Source organism: Alexandromys fortis, unplaced genomic scaffold, assembly GCF_014885135.2.
Source record: "Alexandromys fortis isolate MF-2015 unplaced genomic scaffold, M_Fortis_MF-2015_v1.1 scaffold_158, whole genome shotgun sequence".
Classification (NCBI taxonomy): Eukaryota; Metazoa; Chordata; class Mammalia; order Rodentia; family Cricetidae; genus Alexandromys; species Alexandromys fortis.
The window spans coordinates 2,116,872-2,133,384 of NW_026068039.1; the positions used below are offsets into that span (position 1 = coordinate 2,116,872).

A 16,513-nucleotide genomic window follows, 5' to 3' on the forward strand; every position below is an offset into this window, starting at 1 on the left:
GGCTGGTCTCAAACTCACAGAGATCCGCCTGCCTCTGCCTCCCAGTGCTGGGATTAAAGGCGTGCGCCACCACCGCCCGGCACTGTGCTAGTTTCCTGAAGGATTTTTAGGCTTCTGTTACACACACACACAAAATGCAGAGAATTTTGATGGTTGTTTTACTTACTAACTTGCTTTTCCTTCATTTACCATTCCATTTACTTCACTATAGCTGTATTCTAGTTATTTCACTATAGTTAGAGGTTGAAAGGTAAATTTGGCCTAGCACAGTGGTTCAGTAAGCAAAAGCATTTGCTGTGCAAGCCTGACACCGTAGAGAGAACCAGCTTCAGAAAAGGTGCTCTCTAATGTCTTATCTTTTTTTAAGATTATTTCTTTTATGGTGGTGATGGTACCTGTGTGCACACGTGTGGAGAGTAAGGTATCACTGTTAGTGAGACCAGAAGAAAGTGTGCACCGTCTGAAGCTAGAGGTACAAGTGATTGTGAGCTGCCCAATGTGGGTTCTGGGAACCAAAATCAAGTCCTCTACCAGAGTAGGGAGTCAGCTTCCCTTTATTTAATCTATTCATTCATTCATTGTTTGCTCATTTTATTTTTTGAGACTGGGTTTCTCTGTGAAACAGCCCTGTCTGTCCTAGAACTCTCTTTGTAGAACAGGCTGGCCTCGAACTCACAGAGATCTATCTGTCTCTGCCTCCTAAGTGTTCCTGAGTACTGGGACTAAAGACATGAGTTACCACTGCCTGACTTTTCCATCCCATTGAATAATTATGAGCGTGTATATTTGTTAAGTCCAAGACGGAGGGCATCAAGAGTGGAGGTTTGTAGTGGAATATGATGATGAGAGCCAAGGATGCGTTTTGGTTGTGGAGCTTGGCGGGGTGGGGGGGTGGGGGGGGGGGGGGTGCTAATTCTGTCCTCCCTGAACAAATTAGTCTGAGAGAGATGTGTCTGTTGAGAAATGTGCTATGCACATAGGTGGCTTTCCAGGTGATGTGTCTTTAAAAGCAGTATTTGACGGTAAGCTTGGTGATAAAGTTTAGTTTGTTCTCTTTGGAGCTTAGGGGTCAGTATCTACCTGAAATGTGGGCTTGGATGTTAGGGAGATCTTGCTGTGATCTAAAATGGAGACTTTTTTTGTTTGTTTGTTTTAAATAGTTAAAAAGAGCATTGCTATGAACAAGAAGTGTCCATGCAGAAGCCAGTATGTTTTAAATGTTTTTGTTGATAATTATTACCAAGAAATATTGCTGATGTTTCTTTTTCCTCCATAGGAAGGTGCTTTTGCACTTGTGTTTAAAAGTGTTCATTTTCCTGGGCAAGCAGTTGGCACAAGGTACAATAGATTTAAGACTAATGATGACATGCCTTTTGTAGCACTCGGGTAACACGATAATTCTCAGTAGCCTGTAAGTGCCCTTTACTGTTTCCTTAGAGGTCTGACTGTGTTTGTTTTTATACACTCCTTTCTTGTACCATTCTTTAACAGAATTTCATGGTAAAACAAATACATTTTGGCATTGTGATTTGTCTTTAGTGAGCACTGTGGCTATTTATGAATTTGGATATGGAATATTCTTTAGTTTCAGCTCTAAAGCACTAACTTTCTCCATATTTTTTGGAAATATGTATCAGATTCCTAAGTAATTGTAACACCACTGATTTTGCTAGATTTTTGCTAACTATCTTTAGAATGATCATAAAGTTCTTAGAGCAGTAAGAACACTTAAGATCCAATAACAGAAGGATCTTTCTCTGAAGGCATGATGCCTAAGGATATATTGGGGTATGTTTGCAATTGAATGAAAAGTTGCACCACACATTAAAAGAACAACAATTTAAAGTGTTATAAATTATGAGTTGGCAAATTTTTCCAGAATAGGTCAGATAGGAAATACTTAAGCTTGTTGGTACATATGGCCTCCCTGCCAGCACTCAGAGTTGCTGTCAAGCATGAAGCAGCTGCAGAAAAAGGATCTCACTGTCTCAGTAAAACTTTAATGCAACTGTAATTTGCCAGTTGAAAACTTTATTAGAAGTACACAGGTGTGGCCTAGGGACTCAGGTTTCTAATGTAGTTATTTTGTTACACCTGAAGTTGAGTTCATTTTTTATAATGCATATGTTATAAATACATATTTATGCATGATATATTTCCATATATTATGTATAATATACATACAAAAATACATATGTAAGTCATATTCTATAGTATTGTATTTTAAATTGTTCTTCTTTTAATAAGAACTGGAACTTTGGGCTGGAGAGATGGTTCAGTGGTTAAGAGCATTGCCTGCTCTTCCAAAGGTCCTGAGTTCAATTCCCGGCAACCACATGGTGGCTCACAACCATCTGTAATGAGGTCTGGTGCACTCTTCTGGCCTGCAGACATACACACAGAAAGAATATTGTATACATAACAAATAAATAAATATTAAAAAAAAAAAAAAGAACTGGAACTTTTCATTCAATTGTATACACATTGCAATATATCCTTAGGCATCCTGCCTTCAGAGTAAGAATCTTTCTGTTAGCCGATCTTAAATGTTCTTTCAGCTAAAAGAACTTCATGATCATTTCTAAATTAAATCATTTGGAGAGCATTATATTTCAAATTAAAATGAATTTTGAGTTAATACTTTTTTATATTGTTAGCCCATTATTTATGAGAAAGTTTTATTGTAACTCATCTTGCATTTCAGGCGAGGTAGTCCCCTCTTAATTGGTGTGCGGAGTGAACATAAGCTTTCTACAGATCACATTCCGATTCTCTACAGAACAGGTAAGCCAGCTGCATTCCATTGTAAGACAGGGCGGCTCTGAGAACCATAGAATGCTATGGTAAATGCTATTCGGTCAGATCTGTGTGTACATTTGCATACAGTTACGTAGTTCTATCTAGAAATGAAAAAACTTGTGAACACTCTGATAAGAAGAATTTTTCTCTGTTGTGCATCCTTAGCTAGGACTCAGATTGGATCAAAATTCACATGGTGGGGATCACAGGCAGAAAGAGGTGGGAATGCACTCTGCATGGATGGAGGGATTTTACCTGCTTCCCTTCGTTTACTAATTCTTGGTTTTTGAAGTGAACTGAGGCTCTAAAAATGCTTATTTTATGGGGAAATGTTTTGACATTTTCCAAATTTGCAAAATAATTTTGTCTGTTTGCTTTTGCCATTTTGAAAGTTGCATTATTTAATAACTATTTTGTTAAAATGAGAGGTTTGAGGAGTATTTCAAATCTAAGGCCCTTTTTCCATTCCTGTTTCAAAATCATATAGATTAATGCTTTAATTAGGGAAGGAACATGGAACTAAGCAGCCACTTACTGAGTGATTTAACATCACTTTTAACTAAACTAGATTAAATGCTCTTTGTTTAGTGCATGACATTTTACTTTTAGATTTTGATTGGTTTCATTTTAATTTGGAGTCTTATTTTAGTCTTTATGTTTGGGGGTTTATTTTTATTTATTGGTCTTGGGGTGATGTTCAAACTCAGAGCCTTATACACACTAGGCAAGTGTTCTGTTGGCTTGTATCCTCAGCTCTCCCACTTTTTTTAAGATTATTTATTTATTTATTATACGTAGGCATGTATGTCTGCATGTGGATGTGGGTGTGCATGAGAGTAAAGTTATCTTGGAAGGTCAGAGGTATCAGATCCTCTGGATATGGTTGTGATCTGCCTGATATGGGTTCAGGAGGCCAAACCTGGGTCCTCTGAAAGAGCAGGAAATACTAGTAACTGGTGAGTCATCTCTCCAGCACCAATTGCTCCCTCCCTCCCTCCCTCCCTCCCTCCCTCCCTCCCTCCCTCTCTCCCTTCCTCCCTTCCTCCATTTTTCTTTGAGAGGAGGTTGGAACAGGATCTTGCATAGCCTACACTAAGCTCAAACTTGCAAGGCTGACCTTTTAACAATCCTGCCCCTGTCTCCTGAGTGCTGCAGTGTGTTCCACACTTGGCCAGTTTTTTAGTCTGTCTTTATACAAACTCTGAATCATTTTATTGACTTACACAGAAATAGAAAACAACAGTGTACCTTTTGTTTTCTTACTACTGAGAACTTTCCATGTGTAAGGTAGGGGACTGCTGGGTTCAAAAAATTGAAACCTTAATTAGTAATATATAATTCTTGGCTTCTTGAACAACAGTTACCAAAGAATGCTGAGCCTGTTCATCTTTGGATGACTGCTTTCATGTTTTACCTGGGAAGAAAATTATTTCCTTAAACAGCCTTTAATACTTGGTGATACTCTTTATTTTTTTTTTTCCCTGAAGTAGTACGTCTTTCCCAGTCCATGCCAGAAGATTTCCACCGGTGATAATACATAATCTCGTTCTCAGTTGTGGATTCCTATAACAGTATGCCTGTTGTGTGTCATAAATGCTACCTTATAGGCTATTTTAGGTGGCTTTTAGAAATAATAATAATAAAAATAAAAAATTGAGTGATATCTCCCAAAGTTGGCAGAAACATTGATCCTGGGAGCTGATACTTGGTACCTGTGTTTCTCTAACTCTAGTAGGTAGTTGGTGTGGAGCTCAGTGCCATGCTGTCGTGAGAACAGTATTGGTGGGAGGATTGTAGAGAGAGCTTTGGCTAGTTTTTCAGGCTTTTGCCATTGTCTCCAACTTAAAGCCACTTCTTCCCACTGAAAAGCAAGTGATGCCGATATCTCGGTGGAGACCTCCAATCCCCACCCCCACCCCCGTGTCTGTGCTCTGTGCGCTGGCACCCAGTTCACGAGCTTCGGGAAAGGGGGCTGGAGGTTAAAATACACAAACACAGACAGACAGACAGCGACCCGGGTCATCCTTGAATTCCCCAAGAATGCCCCCTTTATTGTGTTCAGGGGCAGATTATATAGAGATGGCCACGCCCCAGCCAAACTCACCAGAAACTACACTCTCCTGCCATCAGGAACTCCTGAAGGTCTCCTGCTCAGAGTAGCTCTAAGGCACTTAGATCAGAGGATTACAAGAAATTCAGGATCTGGGGTCTTACTGCTCCCAACAGAGTGATACTGTATTTCATTTCAGTTGAACAAGAGAATCCCCAAATGGAAAAAATTATAGATATTTATAGGCAGTGATGTTTCGGCTTCCTTTAAATATTTCAATCAGATATACTTCTGTTACCTTAACAATGAAGTTACAAATATTTGGGGTTATACTCAACTCTAGAACATTTTATAAACAAAGCTAGTTGTGGTTTTTTTTGTTGTTGTTGTTGTTGTTGTTTGAGACAGGGTTTCTCTGTAGCTTTGGAGCCTATCCTAGAAACTAGCTCTTGTAGACGAGGCTGGCCTCGAACTCACAGAGATTTGCCTGCCTCTGCCTCCCGAGTGCTGGGATTAAAGGCATGCACCACCACTGCCTGGCTACCTAGTTGTCTTTTTAAAATGTTGTTTCTGGGCTTCTACCTGTTTTTTTTTTTTTTTTTTCAATTTAGATTGTGTGTATTGAGACAGAGTCTTTTTTTGTTTGTTTGTTTGTTTGTTTTTCGAGACAGGGTTTCTCTGTAGCTTTGGAGCCTGTCCTGGAACTAGCTCTTGTAGACCAGGCTGGCCTCGAACTCCCAGAGATCCGCCTGCCTCTGCCTCCTGAGTGCTGGGATTAAAGGCACGCCCAGGACAGAGTCTTACTTATAGCTGAGCTTGGCCTCAAACTGTTGATTCTCCTGCATCAACTTCCAGAGTATTAGGATTAGAGGCATACACATGTGACATTAATCTTTTTAGAAACAAACAATTCAGTATTATTTAAGAATTATTAAACAATTTTTGAGATTTTTTTTGATGTATGTGTGTTTGCCTGCATGTATGTTTATATTCCACATACATGCAGTTACCTTCAGAGGCCAGAAGAAGATATTGAGTCCCCTGGCTCTAGAGTTACACAGATGGTTGTGAGCTACCACGTGGATGTTGGGAATCCAACCCAGGTCCTCTGAAAGAGTAGCCAATGATATTAACCAATGAGTCATCTCTCCAGCATCTCACTATGTAGCTCTGACTGGCCTAGAACTTGCTGTGTGGACAGATTGGCCTTGAATTCAGCAGAAATCTGCTAGCTTCTGCCTCCCTGAGTGCTGAATAAAAATTGTGTACCATTAAGCTCCTTGGTTTAAAATTCACTTTTTGATGGACAATTTTAAGATTCCTGCCAAAGGCAAGTAGCTGTTAAAATATCAATGCAATGAAACCCTTGAAGCTACGCCTTTGTAAGCACTTGCTACCTTTTTATAGTATGTCAATGCATACTTAACGTTTTAAAGTTTGCTGTCTTCTCTGCTTTTGATTTTGGCTGGAAAGTACTGTTTTGGTTTCATGCTTAAATCATTCCAGATACCCACAGGTAGAACTTTGAATGCATATTTCTAAGAATAATTATCTAGTCATTGTATATACATTTTAGAGGATAAGATGTGAATTTTTACAAGTAATTTGTGGTATTCTATGGCTGTTCTGCCCTTGGTTTATAAAGCTCTCGTATGCCCTGAATTTGGAGAAAGGATATTCTGTTCCTGGTAGCTCAGTCTGGCCTCAAACTATGTAGCTGAAACTGACCTTGAACTAATCTTCCTGCCTCTGACCGCCCAGGACTACAAGGGAGTCCCTTTAACTTAGAGAATTTGTCATACAGTGTACTTCCTCATTTCTGTTAGTTGAGAATTAACCAAAAGGAAAAACAGAAACCAAAACAATTATTACTGATGAAGAAACAAGTGCCAGAATTAAAAAGACACTGAAAGACACACACACTTGAGATAGGAGAGGGTCTTGGCTCACAGCTTTGCCTGTGACTACAAGTAGGTGCCATTGGCACGCCATGGTTAAAGTGGCATGTGCTTTGCTTTTTAATTACATTTATTTATTTGTATATATGTACATATGTATGTATATAAATACACACACACACACACACACACATACACTGTGCACATACCACAGCATATGTCTGGTAGTCAGAGGATAGATTGTGGGAATTAGTGTTCTCCTTCCATCATGTGGGACCTGGGGATTGAGCTCAGGTCTTCAGGCTTAGTAGCTAGTGCCTTTACCTGTGAGCCATTTCATCAGCCCCCTTTGTTTTGATTTTAATTGAGTATTCTAGGCCTGATTTGCTGTTAAAATCGCAAGAGATTTTATTTAAAAAATTAACTTGGCTATAGTCTGCTTTTACTTTTCATTGTACCATATTGATTGCTTTTTAGTTTTTTAATTTAAATGTTTTATTTTATGTGTATGAATGTTTTACCTGCATGTATTTTTGTGTATCACAAGTGTACCTGGTAAGCAGGGAAGCAGAAGAGGGAGTCTGAACCCTTGGAATTAGAGTTGAGGAGGACGTGAGCCACCATATGAGTGTTATGAACCAAACTTGGGTCCTTTTGCAGTAGCAATAAGTGTCTTTATCTTTGTCTTAGTTAGGATTTTATTGCTGTGGAGAGACACCATGACCACAGCAACTCTTGTAAAGGAAAACATATAATTGGAGCTGACTTACAGTTTCAGAGGTTTAGTCCATTATCATCATGGAGGGGAGCATGGCAGCATGTAGGCAGACAAGGTGCTGGAGAAGGAACTGGGAGTTCTACATTTAGATTGCAGGTAGAGAATTTGCTTGAGCTTCTGAGTCATCAAAGTTCACAAACCTAGTGACTCACTTCCTCCAATTAAGCCACACCTACTCAACAAGGCCACACTTCCTTATAATGCCACCTCCTATGGGCCAACCATTCAAACACACGAGTCTGTGGGTGCCTTACCTTTTCACACCTCCACAGTCTCTGAACCATTTTTCTAGCCCTGCTGCTTCTGGATTTTTAAAAGTTATTATTAATAAACTATTATCAGCAAATTCTTTTCTACCTGAAGAGAAATGACATTACAGAGTTTGCAGTGCAGCACTGTTGTTCACCATGCAGTCTTTGTCTTTGTGTCTCACTGCACTTCTTCCTTCTTCCCGGCTTACTTGCATGGAAATCCAGTGAGAACTGCTGAATTTGTCTGTGCTGCCTTTTTTCTTTTTGTTGTTGATTTTATGAACATTTATGCCTATTTCCAAATTGTAGCATGATTTTCTGTGCTTGCTGACTTTATGTTATCTCTGTGCTCTAGGCAAAGACAAGAAAGGAAGCTGCAATCTTTCCCGTGTGGACAGCACGACATGTCTTTTCCCTGTTGAGGAAAAGGCAGTTGAATATTACTTTGCTTCTGATGCAAGGTGAGCTTCCTCATTCAATATTTAGGAAAACGTCCCCAAACCATGAAGGTATTTGTAAAACTCTAGTTGCTAAGAACTTCTGACTCCTGTCTGCCAGGCAAGCAGTCCTACTATTAATGATGCCTTAGCTCCAGAACTCTCTTAACTGAGAAATCAGAGCTCACTTCATTAGACGTGGGACAATAAAAATGCTTTTTCTACCACTTCAAAGCATGTTGGTCACTTTACCAAAACACATGCATTCTTAGAGACCTATTCTAATACATGTACTTGGAGTATTTGTTTTATTTCCAGGATGTACTCAAGCATTATAGGGAGGAGGGATTGCTTTTCTAGCAGTTATGGAATTCCATAGTTACGTAGTGAAATATTTAGAGGCATTGGTAATTTGAAAACTCTAGGACTGGGGTTAAGATAGAATCACTCAGATACTTGATTCATTCACTGTGACTGAAAATAAGAGGAAATAAGAATGAGAAAATGGTACCACTTAGGACTTCCAAGAATGTATTATCTGAGTGAGAAACAAACTTTACTGTTTTCTAGATTTTGCAAACTTGTCTTTGCTGTCATTAAGTGGGTTTGCTACAGAGAGTTGATAGTCATCACCTAAACTAGAAAAACTTTTGATTCATTCGTAATCTTAATGAACAATGCCATATGCTGCTACCCTTGGGAGAATGGTGAGATAAAAATATTATTTGATCTGTCATAACGGAGGAGATAACACTTACCTATAACAAGATCATTTAGGCCCTCATGAGTATATCCTTTTTTAAGGGAATGAAGCTCAAACTGAGCTAAGGGACAGTTAGGAGCTAATTAGGTGAAGGGTTTGAGGGAAGAACATTCATTTTGTGCAGTTGGCTCAACTGTGAGAGTTGGGAAGGGCATAGTAGAATTAGAGGCTGCTTGGTGGGACATGCGAGGCAATTTGAAGCTTTCCTGAGAGCCAGTGGGAGCTGAAAAGTGATTTGTTGGGTGAAGGAAAAGTTTTGATTAGCATTACCTTTTGATGTTGACTTGAGCAGAAAAGGAGACTTGAAAGAGCGGTCAGAGAGTAGTAGGTAGTTAGGAGGGTGCTGCAGAAGCCGGTCAAAGATGCTGCAGGTGGCTTGTGTTCATCAGTGGCAGTGACATGGAACTGTCCAGAAACAGGGGTTAAAATGACAGGCTTTGGTGAAAGCTAGAATGAAGTAGAAATAGCCAAGGCTTCTGATTTTGTTTAATTGGTCAGGTGTGCAGAGATCCACTTTATTATTGTTGTTATTATTTTCACAATAACCACATCTTCTATATGGCCTTATAGGAAGTGAGTACATTGGCAATTAACATGTGGTGTAAGATGAGAGTTGGTGTTTGAGCTTGGTCTATGTGTTCTAATGATAGCTTTCTAGGTGACAATGATCCTTGGTTATTGATAGTAACATCTCCATGACCATTTTGTAGTGCTGTGATAGAGCACACCAACCGTGTCATCTTTCTGGAAGATGATGATGTTGCAGCAGTGGTGGATGGTCGTCTTTCTATCCATCGAATTAAGCGAACTGCAGGAGACCATCCTGGTCGAGCTGTGCAAACCCTCCAGATGGAACTCCAGCAGATCATGAAGGGTGAGTATTTTGCAGTGTTAGGACTTGGGATGCTTAAGGAAAGGAAGATGCTACTTCCCATCCTGCTTAGGAAACTTCCATATGATGAGTGGGTGGGCAACCCAGGAAAAGGGATGACTGGAGAAATTATCTGCTAGTCTTAGAATAGTTCTTGAAATTAAAGCATGGTTTGATTTGAACTTTGTAAGGAGATAGTGCCACATGTTTAAAGGGTAAATATGGCTCATGCTCTGTTCAGTATTCTTGTATTCCCTCTGCTTCATCCTTCTCATGTATTAAGAGGGGAAAATAGAATTCATCTCATTAAAGTTGTATTGAAGATCAAGAATGCTGGTCTGTATATAGCTCTTAGAACAGTACCTGATAGGAGTGTGCCTTACATAATGTGTCCTGCCATCAAGTGTTAGGATTTCATTCTCCTCTCTGATTGGGCTGTAATAGGAACTATATTGTAGAACCACCATCTGCAAAGTCCCATGAGCTATACTTTAGTCCATACTAGGAAGTATAAACTGACCTTACTTATAATAAGGAATTTTCACATTGACATACTAAAGAGAACTTGATGAGTTTGAACTTAAATTTGATTCAAAAATTATCTTATGCCCCTGTTTTTGTGTAACTATGCATTTTAGCTACTAAATATATAAAAGTGACTTTCTTCCTTGTTCATTTTTCATATAGAGTAAAGCACTCAAAGAGGCTTCTAGGAAGTTAACCTGATTTCTTTATTGCATGGCTTTTTGTTTCATCTATCAAGATTATGTTGAAAAGAGATAGACTTGATTGTGTACATTTCTTATTCTTTAGCTCATTTACTGTTGTTTTAATTATGTAATTTCTATTTTTGTAGGCAACTTTAGTTCATTTATGCAGAAAGAAATTTTTGAGCAGCCAGAGTCTGTTGTGAACACAATGAGAGGAAGAGTCAATTTTGATGACTACACTGGTAATAACATTTACTTTTTTTTCATTTCAGTCTCTTGTAGGATTGCCCTTAGCAAACTGAAAGTTTATTGTCCTTTATATAGATAGGTAGAACAGCTGAGATTGCCAGACATCCAAGTCTGATTGCAGTTTATGGTGAAGTCACAGTAATCAGACTCAGAGACAGGAAGTGGTCTGATGGCTACCAGGTGTTGGGGTGATGATGGAGAGTCATGACTTAGGTAGTTTCTCTTGGGGATGATGAAAAGTTCTAGAGTTCGTTAGTAGTGATGGGGGCCCAACAGTGTGAATGTATGTAATCCTACTGAATGGCATATTAAAAAATGGTAAAGGGGGTGACTGTCACATGCTGTGTTCCTGCTGTGGCTGTCAGGGACAGTTCTTTGCATGTGTTGGGCACTGTAGATTCTGAAAAGAGCCTGTCTTCTCACTCAGGTTACATTAGTTGGCCAGGCTAGATTTCTTTCTAAATTTTTTCTTTCAGGTTTATTTGTTTTATGTGTATGAGAGCTTTGGCTGCCTGTATGTATGTATGTGCACCACATTTGTGCTTGGTGTTCTTGGAGGTTAGAAGAAGACATCAGATCCTCTTGGATTGGGCTTATGTAGTTGTGAAGTATCATGTGGGTCCTGGGTCCAAGTCTTCTGCAAGAACAGCAAGTGCTCTTAACCACTGAGTCATCTCTCTAGCCCCTGAGTTTTTTTCATAAGTAAGCTAAAGCATGAACTTCTGCAGGGTTCTTTCTTAATGCTTGCACCTTACTCCATGTTTAAGCTAGAAGTCAAAGTGCAACACTACTCTCCAGAACACACATCATAGGAGCTTACACAGATATCTATGATCATAGACTCTTAGTCTTCAGCGCATGTCATAGGAGTAGACTATATTAAAGTTTCTGATGTAGTCATGCCTTCAATATTTTAATCATGTGTAAAGGAGATCAATATATAATTTACAATTTCAAGAAAAGTAAAATGTGATCCTAGCACTAGAAAATGCTTAAAGCTTAATATTGCATTTATGAAATATGAAGAATGAGTCTGTGGAAAGGGTTTTGAGGTAAGGGAAGGCCTCATGAAATAAGAAGGTATGGGTTTGAAGATGTAAATAAGTGGATGTCAGATGGGAACACTCATCTGGCTAGAAGAGCATTAGGTAAGGGCATTGATGGGAAAACCATCAGGAGGCTGCTGATGGAGTACTCTGTAGTCTAGGGTATGTTCCAGATCTAGTATTTGAAGAGTTGTAAAGAAAATAAGTGTAGGAAAGAAGGGGGAGGAACTGTTCTGAGGAAGTAGAAGGGGAAGCTCAGTGGGGTACCTCTGCTAAAGAAGCTGAAGAGCTTAAAAGACCGGGTGACAGTCTCCAGGATACAGAAGGAGTGAGAGCCTGAGTTATATACCTATGTCAGTAGAATGTTGATCTGTCTGGGACATAATGAAAAGAGAAAGAGGGGGGGACCCAGGGGAGAGACAGGAGCAAGACAACAAAGACCCATATCTATTTATGAGTGCCAAAACTCAGGGAGGGCCAGAAAACAGTGCTCAAAGGATTTATGGAACTAAAGTCAGGAAGAAGAGTTGTTTGTTAAGGGAAGAGACTGAGACAGCCTGAGAACTTCATGGTAAGTCTTTATCTCTGTTCCTGTTGTGTGTTCCTATGCGACCGCCCTCCCCTGAGGGTTAAAACTAGGGTCTTGCATGTGCTAAGTGTGTAGTGTACTAATGAGCTATACCTTCAGCTCTGAGACGTTTACTGTTTTAGAAACTCTTATGTGTGTTGTCTGCATACAAGTTGTCTAATCCAAATGGGGATAGCAGTTATCTTCTTTGTTTTTAAGGTGAGGACATCAGGGCTCTGTCAGTTTGGATGTTTTATCAAAGGCAAAGGTCACATTCACGGAGCCATGTCTTCATGTGTGCTCAGTGGTCTTCCTGAGTACCCTCCTCCCCATCTCCCAGGTTTTCTTGCTATTTCCACTAGTTATGGCTTATGTTACCAGAATTAGACTAAAACATTATCCCGCTGTAGTAATGCATGTGAGGAAGGCAGGAGCATTGAGTTTGAGGCCTGCCTGGTATTATGTTGTGAGAATCTATCGTTCTCACAGACTGTATATAAGACATTTCAGACCTTGGAGGACTCCTAGAATTATCCCTAAAAGCCATCTGTAGTGCCTACACTCTGGGATGATATGTGAGCCGGGAACTAAGCTGGAGACTTAAAAACACAAGCACACACAGACAGACAGACAGACAGAGACACGAGGACACGGGTCATCCTTGAGACAAGAGTGCCAAGAATGCCCACTCTATTGTGCTCAGGGGCAGCTTATATATTACTCTGGCCATGCCCCAGCCAGCCCTCGGGATCTTTCAGCTTTAGGCTCACCAGAAATCACTCCTCCGCCATCAGGGTCTTGTGCTCAGAGCAGCTGCAGGCTGCTCAGAGCAGAGGAAAGCAAGTTGTTTAAAAGAAATTCAGGGTCTGGTGGTCCGCAGTCCCCAACAGCCATCAGGGAAATTGCTAGGAACACGTTTAGGAAAGATGGTATTTAGCTAACTACATCTTAACCTGTCTGTTGTTCTTGCTCTCCATCTGCAATATTAGCCTCTTTGGTAGATTTTGCTCTTTTGGGAGGTGGGCTGGACTGATGGTATGTAGCCCTGAATGCCTTGGAACTTGCTTTGAAGATCAGGCTATATCCTCAGACACACAGAGATCTACCTACCTCTGGAGTGCTGGAATTAAAGGTGTGCCCCTTCCATGCTAGTTTGTCTGTTTTTATATTGAGTTTTCTAACTTGCTTTTGTATAACCCCACCCCAGCCTCCAGCTATTTTTTTCTATTTTATAGCCATACATTTGGTTTTGAATGATGAATTTATTAAGTATGTGGCAAGCCAAAGTAAAATAATAAGTAGAAAATGATGGATACATAGTTGATAGAACAAATTGGACACTCAGAACATCTAGCAGAAACTTGGGGTGGGACATCTTCAGATATTAGAGAACAAACATGCTTGGGGGTGTGTGTGGTAACCCCTCTTCCAGAGGCAGTTTCTCTGTGAGTTCAAACAGCACACAACAATTTACCAATATAACATACATTTCACTTTCTAAACCTTCATAGTACATGCCAAGGCCTGTGGAAACAATGCGCTCTTATACTGTGGCTTAATTTAGAGCAGGCACAGGAGCTAACCAGGTAATATAGTCACAGGAGACTTGAAAGCCTTAAGTACTGTGGTTTATATATATATGGTCTAAGTCATTTGTGAAATCATTAGTACTTTTTTGTTGATTTGTCTGTTGTTTTGTTTCTAAGTTGCTCACGTGTGGGGTTAGGGAGCAGTATGTGTGAGCATGTATGTTTGTGTACATTTTTTTTTAACTCTTGGGAGGCCTGCCACTCAGCTTCCAAATAAATACACTTATTCTTACTTATGAATGCCCGGCCTTAGCTTAGCTTGTTTCTAGCCAGCTTTTCTAACCTAAATTATCCTGTTTTTCTTTAACTATGTTTTGCTTCTGGGCTCTTTACCTTTCTTTATTCTATATACCTTTCTTTTGTTCTTACTCTGTGATTGATTGTGTGGCTGGGTAGCTGGCCCCTGGTATCCTCCTCTCCTTTTCTCTCTCCTTGCTCACTCTTTTTTCAAGCCTGGATTTCTTCTCCTATTTATTCTCTCTGCCTGGAAGCCTATCCCTCTCCTGCCTAGCTATTGTCAGTTCAGCTCTTTCTTAGACCAATCAGGTGTTTAGACAGGCTAAGTAACACAGCTTCACAGAGTTAAACAAATGCAACGAAAAAGAATGCAGCACATCTTTGCGTCATTAAGCAAGTGTTCCACAGATAAACTAATGTAACACATCCTAAACTAATATTCCACAACACATGTGGAGGTCAGAGCTCAAGTCAAGTGTCTTTCTCAGTTGCCTTCCACCTTATTTTTGACATAAGGTCTCTATACTGAATCTGGAGCTCACTGACTAGATCAGCTGGTCATTGAGCTCTACATTCCCAATAGCACTCAAAACCACATTGCCTGTCTCCACCTTCTTAATGCTGGGATTACAGGCACCCATTTTTATGCTCAGTTTTTTTCTTTTTTATTTATTTATTTGGTTTTTTTGAGACACGGTTTTTCTGTTGCTTTGGCATCTGTCCTGGAGGTAGCTCTTGTGGACTAGGCTGGCCTTGAACTCACAGAGATCCACCTCCCTCTGCCTCCCAAGTACTGAGATTAAAGGTGTGTGCCACCACCACCTGGCACTATGCCCAGCTTTTTATGTGACTACTAGAGATCCATAATCAGGTTCTCTCTCTCTCTCTCTCTCTCTCTCTCTCTCTCTCTCTCTCTCGATTTACGAGACAGGGTTTCTCCGTAGTTTTTTGGTTCCTGTCCTGGAACTAGCTCTTGTAGACCAGGCTGGCCTTGAACTCACAGAGATCCGCCTGCCTGTGCCTCCCGAGTGCTGGGATTAAAGGCGTGAGCCACCATCGCCCGGCTCATAATCAGGTTCTCATACTTGCACAGCAAACACTACCCATCAAGCTTTCTCCGGCCAGTTTTGGTAATTAAAAAAGAGAGAGAAAGTTGAGAGAATGTTGGTGTCATCATCTTTAGAAAGATGATGATCCAAAGGGATTTCATAGGGGGATGTGGTAGATGGACTGAGGGAGGCGTGTCTAAGCAGTCCAGGTAATGCCGACATTGGAACTGGAGCAGTTAGGCAGGTGATAATAACAAAGATTGAGAAAGAATGGGCTTGTATACAAGCAATACTACAGTGTTGGTACATTGATACCATGTTAAAGAAACCTGAGGGAGGTTCAAAATACATCAGTGTTGCATTAAGGATGAGAACAGAAACTTTCTCTTGGAGTAGTTTGACCAAGAAAGAGCTTAAATTTGAACAGATTGAATTTTCTGCTTCCCTCCCATTGCCTTTCATCTGTGGTTACTGGCATGTTGGTAGCATGTCTATTCTATGACTGATCCATTTGTCCCTGTTGCTTCTCTGTTGTGCCTGATCTCTCTCTCTCTCTCTCTCTCTCTCTCTCTCTCTCTCTCTCTCTCTCTGTGTGTGTGTGTGTGTGTGTGTGGTGTGCTATCCCTAACACAGAGTTTTGCTTTATACTGAACAACATGTTTCTGGGAAAGAAATGAGGAATTCATTATACAAAATCTTTGAGTTTTACAAGGGAAGAAGTTACTTTCCTGACCAAGAATAGCACTCAGAACCACAAACAGACCTATATGCACATGCTGCTTTCAACAGTTCATGTGTTACTTGTTTTTTTTTTTTTTTAAGATTGCTTTCAATCTGTTGGCTGCTTTTGGCAAATGATTACCACAACACACAAGCATTATTCTGGGTCAGAGGCATGGAAAGTACATAATTTAAGATTAAAACTATGCATTTAGCTTAAGTTGCAAAAGCTGATTGCATGGAAAATCCAAGGCACAGTAATTAATGTTGGTTACATTGTTCTCTTAAAGGCAGGTTGAGCAAGCTCATCATACAATAGGATAACAGGTTTAGTACATAGTCTTAATGGTCTCAATGCATATTATTAATTTGGCTGTAGGACCTGGGAGTACTTCAGTCTCATGAAGACATTAAGTATTTTTAGAAAAATATATCACCATAGTTTGGAGTTCATAGAAATAAACATAATGAAGGTAATTTTCTAGGTAGCTTCCCCCC

At 40.0% G+C, this 16,513-nt stretch overlaps 1 protein-coding gene across 2 annotated transcripts in view; it reads left to right on the plus strand.

Annotated features, from left to right (window-relative positions):
• The window catches only part of Gfpt1 (glutamine--fructose-6-phosphate transaminase 1), a 55,489-nt gene that overhangs the window by 18,110 nt on the left and 20,866 nt on the right, over positions 1 to 16,513 (plus strand). For both annotated transcript variants that reach the window (XM_050165406.1, XM_050165407.1), the window contains 5 exons: positions 1,277 to 1,338; positions 2,705 to 2,784; positions 8,132 to 8,237; positions 9,687 to 9,850; positions 10,704 to 10,799. In XM_050165406.1, the coding sequence (XP_050021363.1) occupies positions 1,277 to 1,338; positions 2,705 to 2,784; positions 8,132 to 8,237; positions 9,687 to 9,850; positions 10,704 to 10,799 (508 nt within the window). The remainder of the gene's footprint in view (positions 1 to 1,276; positions 1,339 to 2,704; positions 2,785 to 8,131; positions 8,238 to 9,686; positions 9,851 to 10,703; positions 10,800 to 16,513) is intronic.